The sequence below is a fragment of the Argentina anserina genome, chromosome 5 (assembly GCF_933775445.1).
Source record: "Argentina anserina chromosome 5, drPotAnse1.1, whole genome shotgun sequence".
NCBI lineage: Eukaryota > Viridiplantae > Streptophyta > Magnoliopsida > Rosales > Rosaceae > Argentina > Argentina anserina.
Window position 1 is genome coordinate 22,737,091 of NC_065876.1, and position 13,133 is coordinate 22,750,223.

Genomic DNA, 13,133 nt, shown 5'->3' on the forward strand with positions numbered 1-13,133 from the left:
CAACTGAATTGTACAGTAAAATAAATGGATTTCAAATAGAGTATAGATCCAAATAGACTTCATTGATTTGCATTTTCTGCTAGTCTCATGACTCCCATCATCTCCAGTCTAACTTTACGGATCATATTCAAACTCTGGAAGACCCAATTTAACAAAGTAGGGAATTGTGAAGAATTCACCAGAGCTTGCTACAGTTGTTTCTGGGCTATGAGTAGGGTAGGGAGTTGGTACCGAAACCGTTCGTCCCGTACCGAATACTGACGGGACGGGATGAATCGGTACACATACTTGATACCGAACCGATACCGATACCGAAAGACTATAATCGGGATGGGTCGGTTTCATATGATCTGATACCGAATGGTACCAACCCGAACCGGAAGTCTAAAAAGGATTTTTGCCCGTATGTTTTTTTTTTCGGGTTTTAGGGTTTACACTTTACAGAGACATTCTCTCTCGCCTCCAACTGAGTTCTGAGTCTTCTGACTATGCTCCGATTTCTCCCTCCATCAGCAATTCGCTTCCATCACTGATTCACCTCCATGGCTCCATCAATCGACGCATCCTACAAGTGGTAGCTCCCTCCATTACTTATCCCTTCACCGATTCGCTTCCATCACCGATTCGCCTCCATCAATCAACGCATCCTACAAGTGGTAGCTCCCTCCATCACTTCTCCCTTGACTGATTCGTCTCTCGGAGTCTCTCCAACCAAGTTCTTCAATGGGAAAACTGAAAGTAAGTGTTTCATACTGTGTTTCATACTGCGTTTCATACTCTGTTTATTTGATATGTGGCTTGTTGGAAGAGCTTGTAGTGGATTTTGTCTCCTACTTCAACCAAACTTTTGATTTCTTATGCTTTGGAATTGTATTAATTGTGTATTGTTCAACAGTGAGTCACATTGAGTGTATCAATTAGAGCTATATATGTTTTGTTGTTTGATTTTGGTAAAATATTAGAGCTATATCAACTGTGTATCTATTGGAGCTATATATTTGCCGGAGCTATATGTTATTCTGTTTTGTTGTTTAATTGATACTATTGCTCAAGGCAGAAGATGGTGTTACTCTCTGCATAAAAAGCATGACACATTATCTATTCTTCTTGCATTATTGAGATTAAACTCTATACACTGCTGTAATTAATTTATGACCTTTGTTCCCTGCTTTCTATTTGTTTTTCAGATAAAAAAGGGTAAGAAGAGAGTTGAAGATGATGGAGTCTCAGATACAACACCAAAAGCTACAATTAGTAGTCTGTTGTTGGGTTCTTCCCAAGGTACATCTCCCTCAGTCCCTGAAACTAATGTAGTTGAATATGATGAACTTATTGCTCAGGCTGCCAGAAAACGTAACCCAATTTGTAAGCATTTTAAAGAGTATAAAGTTACTAAGATTGTTAAGGTGAAGGGAGGAGAAGATAGTGTCATAGAAAAATGGAGGGCTAAGTGTATTTACTGTCCTAAGGGTAAACTAGGAGATTATGCATGTGATTCAACATCAAATGGAAATTTTGGGATGCATAGGCATATCAATAAAACCTGTAAGTTTTATCCGGGTAGGAGAAGTGTGCAAAAAAAATCAGAAAGTAATTGCTGGAGATAAAAGCAAGGGTAATACGATGAAAATAGTGGCATTTAATGAAGATGAAGTAATGCAGGCTTGTGTTGAAATGGTAGTAGTTGATGAGCTTCCTTTTAGCTTCGTTGAAAAGCAAGGGTTTAGGCATTTTTGTTTTGTTGCAATACCTCAGTGGACATTCCCTTGTAGAAGAACTTTAGTGACTAAGTTTTTCGCTTTGTATGATAAGACGAAGAGGAAGTTGAAGCATAATATCAGCCGTCATAGGGTATGTCTAACTACGGACACTTGGACAAGTGTTCAAAATGTTAACTATATGGTGTTAACAGCCCACTTTGTTGATGACAAGTGGGAAATGCATAAGAGAGTAATCAATTTCTGCCCTATATCTTCTCACAGTGGGAATTCAATTGGTCTTTTAATTGAGTCTTGTTTGCTACAATGGGGGATTAGCAAGGTTTTGACCATCACTGTCGACAATGCAGCAGCAAATAAGTGTGTTATTGAGTATGTTAGGTCCAAACTGAACAGAAGAGAAAAATCAGAAGCAGTTTTAAGTGGTAAGTACATGCATGTTAGGTGCACAGCACATATCACTAATTTGATTGTTGGAAGTGGATTGAAAAGGCTGAATAAAACAGTCTTGGCCATTAGAAATGCAGTGAAGTACGTGCGTTCTTCAGCAGCAAGGTTAGATAGTTTTAAGGCTGCTGTAGCAAAGGAAGAGATCCCTTGTAAAGGCTTGTGCTTTATGGACGTTCCCACAAGGTGGAATTCAACATTTCTTATGTTGTAATCTGCTTATAAGTTCAAAGCAGCCTTTGCAAGAATGGAAGTGGAAGATGCTGGTTTTGCAGCCTATTTTAAGGAGCCTGATGAGGAGTTTGATGAGGATGGTAATCTGATTTCAACTATAGGTAGGAGGGGGAAAGTAGGGCCACCTAGTCATGAAGATTGGGATAAGACTGAAGTGTTTGTACAATTTCTTAGGGTATTTTATGAAGTTACCCTAAGAGTTAGTGCAAGTAACAAACCAACCATCCACACTACATTTCATGATGTTTTGTCCATGGAAAAAGAGATTGAAAAGCTCTTTGTGCTTGATGAATTGCAAACAAACTCGGCATCCGAGAAAGTTTTGATGGAAATGGCCAAGCATATGCAAGAGAAGTTCCTCAAGTATTACGGGAGCTATAAAGACTTGAATCCATTGGTGTTTATGGGGCTGATCCTTGATCCTCGATCTAAGCTACAACACATAACTCACTTGTTCAATTGTGTGGAGTTGGGGCAAGAAGAGGTGGAGCGTAAAACGACGGAGTTACGTGGAGTTTTATTGTCATTGTATGATGAATATGCACCAAAGGATGTCCCTGCACAAAAGAAAGTTGTGCAAGAGTTTGAAAGCTAAGCCGAAAGCACCATTACTAGCACTAGTCGTAGAGGATATAATTCCTACATTAGTGATTGGAGAAAGGTTGTTTCAAAAAAAGATCAGGTATCTGTTATAGCACATGAGGTTGATAGGTACTTATTGAACCCCCTTGAAGCCATAAATGAGAAAGAACCTGCCAAGTTCCCAATTTTGCTATGGTGGAGGATGAATGGTAACAAGTACCCTGTACTTGCAACAATCGCCAAGGATATACTAGCTGTCCAAGTTTCAACTGTTGCATCCGAGTCGGCTTTTAGTACTGGAGGTAGAGTAGTTGATTCATTTAGGAGTTCATTGACTCCTAAAAGTGTTGAAGCATTGATTTGCTTACAAAGTTGATTAAGGGGTAATGAAATAAGCTATGAAGATGAGGAACCATGCCCTAAAGAGTTTGAGTTCATTGAGAGTTGTGAGAAAGGTAAAGATTATGAGATTTTAACTTCTGTTTTTTGTTTATTATTTTATTTATTAAATTTTAACTTTGTAGGTTTCTAACAAACTTGTGTTTTCTACTTTTGAATATAGAGCATGCTACCACAACATCTTCAAGCAATTGTCCTCCACCAAAACCAAAGGGAACAATTGAAATTGATGGTGATACAGATGAAGAAGGAAGTGAAGGTGATGAAGGCAGTGATGGTGAAGAAGTTGGCTCTGATCAGTCCAATGATTCATCATCAAATTAATGGAGACAACTTTCATTGGTCATTCATTATTCCTTAGCTTTGTGAATTGTTGAACTTGTGATGTTATTTTAAACTAAATGTTGTTTGAATTTGTAATGGTGATGGACATAGGAAGATTACATGTATCTTTTATGTGAATTTTGTTTATGATGGATCATAGTTAGTGTAGTTAATCATGTATAAGTAGGTCAGCAAGGTGCACACTGGAATCTGCTAGTTTAGTACCGAAAAAAAATACCGAACGGTACCGAAACCGAATAGTTTCAGTTCAGTTCGATATCGAGGTTGAAAATAGCGGTACCGAACCGATACCGATACCGAAATATAAAATCAGTATGGTATCGGTATGAGCTGAATTCCGAACCGTCCCGTACCGGTCTCAGCCCTAACCTAATATTTCAAATATGACACTTTGGTACATGAAGTTACATTTTATATGATATTTTAGTACTTATGTTGACTTCTTTGTTAAATATAGAGGGTAAAATTGACATTTACATATTATTTATCAATATAAAAATACTAATAGAATTTTATATGGGTTTAAGACTAATTTCTATCAAGATGATATTCATTATTTTTGTATCATTTGCAAGAAAATAAACATGAATGAATTTTAAGCTTTAATTAAAGGTGAAAAATTGGATTTTTGTTTATGAAATCTAAAATTTATGATTTACATACTCACGAGAATGCTTTTGGTTAATTAAATATAGACTCGCACAGTAGTTCTATGAGACAATTGAATTTCATAAACATAAAACTGACTTATTATGAACATAACCTAAAATATTAACTTAAATGCATAAAACGATTAAGATTGATGATTAAGCACATAAAACTCATGTTTTTATTGTTTTTATAAATATATACTTAAATGTCTATTTTTCCCTCCCTAATCAACATAAGTACTATAGTGTCATATAAAACCTAACTTCAGGTACCAAACTGTCATCTTTGAAACATTCGGTATCAAAGTGTCCAACTAACCATACCTCAAATACTATAGAAGAAATTTACCCAATCAAATTCCTACTCATATATTTTAGAAAGTTGGTAAGCAGACTATGCCTTTTGAAAAATAGAAAATTACTTAGTGGTACTAGACAACATTTGAATTAACAAAAAATTAACTTTTCATATTTCTTATACAAATTAAGACATAAGTCTAAGCCGAAAGAATAAGTAAAATAAAACTGATTAATTAATTAATATAAAATATCCAAAATACCCTTATTTTCATGAAAATTACCAAATATCACTATTAGATCTAACAAATTTCTCTCTCATCATTTTTTAGTTTTTTTTTCGGCAAATTGAAGTTTTCCAGCCAAACCATAGACAATTTATAGGTGAGCAAATATATAAAGTTGGTCTTTATGTCACGGGTTTTCATTTAAGTACCATATTGCATAGTTTTGAAATTTTTTGAAATTTCAAATTTTGCTCACCAAAAACCACAGTAGTAGTTAGTTTCTCAGTCAACAGTAGCATTTAGATTTAGTCGATAGTAGAAGTTAGATTCATAGTCGACAATAACATGTACCTTCCAAGTCGACAGTAGCAGATGTCTTCTAAGTCGACAGTAGCATGTGTCTTCTAAGTCGACAGTAGCAGATAGTTTTTAACTCGACAGTAGCAGTTAGTTTTTATAGTCGACGATAACATTTAGTTTTTATAATCGACAGTAGCAGATAACCTCTCCATTGATAGTAGTAAACACTATGGATCAAAAAAAGGTAAAAAAGTAAAATATTTTATGACATGTGGCAACTTGTCATCATTTGGTACTTATTTGTAAATTTTAGTCTTTATTTGTTTTATCAAATTAAGTAGTGATTTATTTGTAAACTAAATTGTTATCGGGTACTTTTAAGTAGTTTGTTATTTGATTTCCATATTGTATGACATTCGTGAGAGTAGGGGAAAACGCACTTGTGTGCCTCTCTTCAGCTCATCTATTATAATTTGGCCCTTAAATACCAGAATAATCAAGATACTGACCACAACTAAGCCAACAGATTCGTTATTACATAGGAACGATAAACTGCAAGTCTGCAACGACAAGAACATCTGGTAATAATCCTGGTATCCCATCAGTTTGGTCAGGATTTTAGCAAGCTTTCTTTCGAGAAAATTTTAAAATGCTAGTCCAAATATTATATCTAGGTGTGACAGTAATGACGTTCTTCAATGATATTGAACATATGTCAATCCAATGTTCATCAAATATAAATGGAAATAAATCATAAGAACAAACTAATTTGAAAACAAAGCTCTAACTGCATGCTAAGACATTGAAAATGATCAAATCCTATGAAAAGCGAGAACAGATGCAACTCAAATTAAAGCATCTTCCATTTATTAGCGCTGAAATAATTAGCACGTATCTGAAATTCTGGAACCACAACTCGTGTATGAGTAGCAACTCATCTCAAAATGCCACTCATTTCTAAAACTAAAACAGCACATATGTAAGCTACCATACCAGCCCTCAATATCAAAGTGTATACAGAAGGACGAAGGATCTGAAAGATAGAGAATGTAGATGTGAAATATCTGAGGTTTGGGGAAATAGAGAATTACTAAAACTTCAAAATCCATACTGGATAGATGGAAGTCGCTACACTGAATTACTGTTGAATATAAACTCCAAGACTGAGATAATTGGGTAGATATTTTATTGGATGGGAAAAGTAAAAAGAGTACATGAAACCAGGCAAGGGAAAGACAACAAACTTACTCCTTGAAAGTTTGAAGAGGCATCCTTCTTCAAGAACAACCGGAGAAGCAGAAACTAGCAAAAATAGAAAATAGGAAGACCAAAATACACCAAATCATCACAATTCCTTAGTACAACCTGTCATTTTTGTTTCTTTCTCTTTTGGCAAGCCTCAGCAAAGTGAAGAATTTATTGAAGAAAAGAAAGAAGAAAAACAGTGACGAAAGAGAGGAGAACATGTAGGCTAAACCCTCATATACAACATAGCGGCCATCCATCTATGATCTATGTTGGCTTGTTTGGATTGCATTGCAGCTATATGAATAACATCGAAGAGGGTATTGTTGGATGATTAAATCACAATATGATTACAAGGATTGTGTAATGAAAATAATTTGGATCTTGATCAATGCATCCTATAAAGTTGTTAGTTGCACAAAATCTGAATTCACTAAAAGCTTCACTTGGACTGCATCATTGGACTTTCTGCCAAAAATGAGAAGTTTAGAACATCAGAGAATGAATGCAACGTGAGCAATTCTTAAATAAAAGGAAGTGTGTCCGCAATGAATCATTTAATTACACTCACATATAAAAGGATGAAATGAATGGGCGGAGAACAGACCCAAAAGTCAACACAACCAGAACTCAAGCTTCTTTCCTAGTTATCCTGTAATCCAACAGTGAATTGATTGTTAGGATCATAAGTTGAGTTGGCCACTTGGCCCTCTATATGAAGGAATGAAGATAAGGTGAATGGAGAAAGCTGAAGTCCAGGGTCAAACAATGAGCTATAATACTTCACAGTTTTGAAATTAGAATGTATTAGTCTGAGTATTATATGAACCCGATAGGTGTGACAGGAAAAATAAAAGCAAAATCCATCAAAGTGGAGTAATATGTACTGAAATACAATACCATACTCACCTGAAGCAATATATTCCCAAGGCAGTCGTTATTTCATGAATGACTGATGTTGCAAAGTGAAGATAGAGTGTCCCTGTGTTTGGAGAGAAAAGAAATATTCAACAAAATGTCATGATATCAATATAACAGATTCGAAGGACAGTAATTAAGAATGGAACTTTAAAATTTTGTCAGTAAAAAGGACAAGGTAAAAATGTTTAAAACACATAGCAACAAAAGGATTATCAAACCTGTAAATGCACAGTAACCGAGGAGAACCAAACTGTCATCAACCAATGGGACGCTACAATAGGTGCAAAGTTTAAAAGATGAGACGCAACAGGATCAAGAACATAAGAATAACATTTCTACTGCGACAGGAGATACTAATGTCAAATAAAACATACCCATCATTCAGTCTAGCTGTGAGTGCATTTGCAATGGCAAATGGGAGATACAACAATGACTGTACAATTGATAAATATTAAAATTAGTACCAATCTGGTCAAGTATTTTATCTGAATGAATAAAACTCGGCCTAAAACGACAAAATGTATCCATCCTCATCTCATGAAAAAGTAATAATAAAAGGAGAAATGGATGTTACTACCATGTTGTATGCAAAAGTGGAATCTTAACAAAATTAGAGTTTTGACATAATATATTGTACATACCATGCACATTCCAGTTTTCAAGCCCTTCGGCTCATCACACAAGTGAGCAAGAATCATTCTTCCCTGCAAAAAACAAGCTTTCCTTCAACGGCAATTCTATATAAAGATTTTGATCATCCAGATGCTGCTTAAATCGCGTATATAGGATTATAGGAATATAGGACTTCCAAAGTAGTAAACATAACAATCCAATTTAAGATGAATAAAAGGAGAAACTCCAACTGGGTTAGAGACAGATATCTTACCACAAGGTACCCAAAAGCAAGCCCGGTTCCCATTATGACTAAATGTGGATAGTTCTTCATGATGCCTGCTGGTGACAAGTAATCCCTGAAGATAGGTATATACAGCATCATTATCCCACTAATTTAATTTCTCTTTTCTTTAAAAGAAAAATATAAGGCCGGGGCAACAAAAGGAGTGAGACGTACCATGCCAAAACTACTCCCAAAAGAACAGCAAATGGATAAAGCTGTGAGAAAACAATCAGAAACACATCATGCCTATTGACTATCAAGAAACAATATACAAGAAACCCAAGAATATAACATTACCATTGCCAGTGCCACTAGCATGCTGCCTTTCCTAGCCTGAACGACCTTATAAACATTCATAACACTGCATAAAAGCATGCAACCATGTAAGGTCTAACTGGTCTTCACATGACTATTGAAATGTGCACCTTTCAGATCCCACACTTTAAAGAATTTATGGAGGGAAGACATTATATATAAGCATTTGGGACACATATTTTGCATAAATGCACAGCAGATTGGTGTTATACATACATATATCAGAGAATTAGAGATATTTTTTTCCTTTTACAATATAATTTTTAACAGTACACGTCAGCAGCATATACTAACCCTGCTTCTGAAACTTTAGCACATGCAACTACATTCTTAGAAACATGGGTATCAAATTACAGGCTCCAAACAGAATGGCCAAACAAACACGAGTTAACATGAGTTGTAATGTCAGGCCGTACCCATCAACAGTTCAAAATTATATTGTAATAGGAAAGAAGAAACAAGAAATTCAAAATTATATTGTAAAAGGAGAGAAGAAACAAGAAACAAGAACATGTTATACATGAATGACAAAATATTTAAGTTTCAGAGAATGATGGCTACGCACTTGAATGTCACTGTTGGGAGAACAGCAAAAGCTATCATTAGCAACAACACAGCATTGGACATCGTAATTTCTGAGAAACAGCAAAAGGATAAAATTTAGACAAACTGCTATGAAATAATCAGTAAAGTAGGCAGAGACCAAGCACTTCTGACTTGATGATAGCTCATTGGGATAAGTAAAATATAGATAAAGTATGTCAGCTAGGTGATGAGAGATGACCAAGTTATCTCTAGAGGGTATACAAATAAATTTCATGGTAGCACCAAGGCGAGGCCTCATAAAATGAGGATACCCATGCATGTGTTTGATGACAGATATTAATATTGTAGGTTATCAACTAAATTAGTCTTACCACTTAGAAAAGGGATCCAACTCAGAAGAGGCAAAGACTTTCCAAATGGTTGAGCCCACCACTCAGAACCTGCAAAGTAGAAATGTACACTGACATTTAATACACAAAACTTAAGAGAAAGGTGAATTCCTAAGGTTTCAATAAAAAAAAAACTGCCAAGTGTATTCATATGTAAGTAAGGCATAGCAAAACAAGAGTAGGATTATACCAACAAGTGCTGTGAAACAATGAGTCAAATATATCAGCAAGAGACCCTCGGTCGGCCCATTAAAGACTGGAAGTATTAGGGTATTGGTAAAATAACTGGATCGAAAAATTCAAATATCAGTACTGATAAGAAATCATCTAATTTTCATATTAAATATATTTCAGTACGAATCACAAGCATTCTATTAGAGCATATCGAATCAACCGACATACCAATCGCAGAAAAAATGGTGGAGTACAACTTTTTGATAAGAACATCACCATTATGACTTGAGAATCAAGGTAACTAACAATCATATTGCTGGAATTCTGGAAATGTGTAAACTAAATATAAATTAAATTCAGTTAGGCAACTCACTGCTCCCATGTTGCAAAGTAAAATGGAACAGCTGAAATCACCCAGAACCAGAAAGTATTTGTTCCACACATTGCAGTGCTCCCAAAGGCCAAAGCTTCAAGCTAAACAAAACCATAGGCAGATGAAGTTGCATATAGATATAAACAAGAAATGACATTTTCAGGTTGCAAAGTGATAAGATAGATGAATAAACATACCGCACATGCAAGCGCATCACATCCTGCAAAACAAGTTTAAAATATAAGCCATCCATCTCGAACTGTTATCGTAGATAGACAGAGAAGACTAAAAAAGTAAATTACCATGGTCAAACAGTTCGCCTAGTGGACTAGAGGAATTGGTACGTCTCGCTTGCTTCCCATCAACCGCGTCAAAGGTCTTATATAATTGATAAATGCCAAGTCAGCAGGCAATCACGAAATTAGAAAAATCCAAATGTACACAAAAAAAGGCAAATACACAACACAAGAGGCACACAGAATGTACATAAGTTCAATAGTTTAAGCAAACCTGGTATAGAAAAAGTAGCAACCCATGAGCTATATTGACCCATCTAGGAGGAGCTGAATCCAATCTTGGTGAATATATCTGGCAGAAAACAACACCACATAGTTCATGGGGGTTCAGTAAACAATAGCATTACTATTCTACAGATCATGCATACAGCAGCTAGAGGAAATGTATTTAACACCAACAATAAATAGTAAAAGTCATAGAATATTGTTGACGCTTAAGTTTATGATTAGCATTATGGACGAGGAAGCCTCAAAAATGCGTCCAAGATATATAAATAAACATGAATACATCATAATAAAGTTTTACTTACGTAGCCGAGCAGCGCAGATGTGGACAAGAATATGAACCCTGTAAGTGTTATCTGGCAGAAAACAAAACATCAGCAATAATAGAAATGCAGAATGATGGTTACCAAAACTCAAACGGAAGCAACATAATCAATTGAAAGTAAACACCCTACCATGTTGGGCCTGAAAATGAGCTCAAGTTGTGAATACGCGTGGCAACCAAAGGAAAATAAAAAGATTAGCAGACTCAGCAAAAGGATAGAAACATGGTTACGTTCTATAATCAAATAAACAGGCAATGTGAGACTTCTTGACCAAATGATAGTAATCAGACATATAGAAAGACCCTGAAAAATAGATACCGATATCATTACAACTCCTAAGCTAATAGCTGCAACTGAATCAGATACACAAATGAACTCACACAAAATGCAACCAAAAGCTCACATCTTAAAAAAGAAAAAGAAAAAAAAATACACACATTGCTGGGAACTACAGGTGCTAACTTAAATCCTTGCCTATGAGATGTGTAAACTACCTAAAAAGAATATGAAAATCTGAAACATATTCCACAAACCTTATACCTCTAAATTTCAAAAAAGAAATATCTGTTCTAGTTTTTGGGTCACCAATCAAACCCAATAACTCAGTGCGTAAGACAACAAATTTATTCGGAACTGAAGTCATGCGCAACACTCATAACTGAAACAAAAACCAGGCTTCAACTTACGGCATCCACAGTGGAAAGAAGTTAACAAAGCGCGTCCAGAAGGGATTCAAGACATATTTGGAGACCAAAGAGTGATCCACACCACTATACTTGTATTTATGCAAAGCATTCACACCATGTTGACCAATATATCCCATGTCTTCCAAATCAAGCTCTTCCTTTTCGCTTCACACAACAACCTGTACAGTAAATTGAACTGAAACAACTCAATACAAGCATCAACACAACCCCATCATTACAAAAACCTCAAAAAACACAAACCAATTCCAATTTCTGCAACAAAAACACATTTAAGCATCTGGGTAATGCTATAGATCACAACCCAATAGGTATTTTACAACTTAAACGAATAAAGATTCAAACTTTAATAGCTTTAGTGTGAAAAAGCACTCAAAAGATCAGTCTTTTCTCTTCCGAATAAACTGGGTGTGGTGTGAGGAAATATTATGAATAAAAACCCAAAACACTTGTACTTTACAAAGAAATAGAGCAGGCATGTGTGTGAATCCGGTTCTAGGGTTTAGCGAATTGGGGATTTGGAATGGCATACCTGGAAATCACAACGCAATTCGTGAGCTTCACTCGCCAAAAGGGTTTAGGGGATTTCAGAGCTTGAGAAAAGAGAGATTGAGACTGAGGTGGTAGTGAGTTTAGTATTAGAGAATGAAGGCGGGCCGGGTTGGGTCAGGTTTCAACACCCGGTTGATTTAATTAATTACTTTTGTATTAGTGTTGTTTTACCAGCTCGCACGTACTCGTAATATTGTGACCGCTAATTATCATCAATCTTCTTCTTTTTTTGAACTGAAATTATCACCGATTTTAATTTTAAGGGCGTGTTCGGGGAGCAATTTATAAGACCGTTTTTCCAAAATGATTTTATAAAATGAAAACAATGAATTAAACTTCATGTTTTTAGGATGAATATGATCTAAGAATGCATTTGGTATGGTATTAAAGTTTTCTAGAAAAACCGATCTACAATTGCACGGAAGCTCTGAGTTGTATTTTAAAGTGTTTTCCTGTGTTTTTGGGATTTAAGAAGCCGAACGCGTTTTTAGTCGAATTTTGTATTCGTAATATAGAAGATAGTTTTGTAGTCACGTACCGAACGACCCCTAATTGTTTTGAGGTTGTTCTAAGAATTAAGTTATGAGATTGTTCAAGAGAAAAGGCTGTGTGGAGCATTTTTTAAAACACGTTGCTATATTTCCAGTACCTTTGGTTTAAATTGGCAGGGTTGGATAAGTGCTTAATTGAATTGCAAGTCCCATACTCGTAAAAGAATTAAATGGTGTAACTTCTTTGTCGGTGTGTGCTAGTTCCTTTGGAAGTGGAGGAATAAGGCCATTTTTGATCCTAGCTTGAGTTCCTTTCAATCCTAGGAAATCATTAATGATATTGTTGTTGAATGGAATATTTCTACTCTTAAAGCTAAATTTATCCTGCTTGTAATGTTTACATGTTCTCTTAGATCAGACCCCCTAGCATTTCTTTAAACTTAATGTGGATGCAGTGGCAGACTTACATAGGAGCAAGC

General features: G+C 35.6%; 1 protein-coding gene across 2 annotated transcripts; it reads right to left on the reverse strand.

Annotated features, from left to right (window-relative positions):
* Window positions 1-6,532: 6,532 nt before the first annotated feature.
* On the reverse strand, window positions 6,533-12,269 carry LOC126793324 (choline/ethanolaminephosphotransferase 1-like). Of its 2 annotated transcripts, XM_050519812.1 has the most exons (20): window positions 12,144-12,269; window positions 11,594-11,772; window positions 11,037-11,046; window positions 10,887-10,937; window positions 10,571-10,648; window positions 10,363-10,438; window positions 10,258-10,280; window positions 10,061-10,161; window positions 9,704-9,798; window positions 9,496-9,564; window positions 9,144-9,213; window positions 8,561-8,624; window positions 8,438-8,478; window positions 8,252-8,336; window positions 8,007-8,069; window positions 7,740-7,798; window positions 7,584-7,636; window positions 7,354-7,426; window positions 7,016-7,096; window positions 6,533-6,912 (listed from the first exon to the last, which is right to left on the reverse strand). In XM_050519812.1, exons 2-19 carry the CDS (start codon window positions 11,728-11,730, stop codon window positions 7,075-7,077), a joined length of 1,170 nt encoding a protein of 389 aa, XP_050375769.1. In that variant the 5' UTR covers window positions 11,731-11,772; window positions 12,144-12,269; the 3' UTR covers window positions 6,533-6,912; window positions 7,016-7,074. The 2 variants fall into 2 exon arrangements, with proteins under 2 accessions (XP_050375769.1, XP_050375768.1); XM_050519811.1 differs by lacking the exons at window positions 11,594-11,772; window positions 12,144-12,269 and having other exon boundaries at window positions 11,037-11,303.
* Window positions 12,270-13,133: the final 864 nt, after the last annotated feature.

Bases quoted from the DNA above. Each gene is read 5' to 3' on its own strand.
- LOC126793324 (XM_050519811.1), bottom strand. From the start codon at position 11,234: ATGATATCGGTATCTATTTTTCAGGGTCTTTCTATATGTCTGATTACT. The intron at 10,938-11,036 runs GTAGGGTGTTTA...GTTTTCTGCCAG, and splicing joins TCATTTTCAGGCCCAACATG to ATAACACTTACAGGGTTCAT. The intron at 7,637-7,739 runs GTATGTTTTATT...CACCTATTGTAG, and splicing joins ACAGCTAGACTGAATGATGG to CGTCCCATTGGTTGATGACA.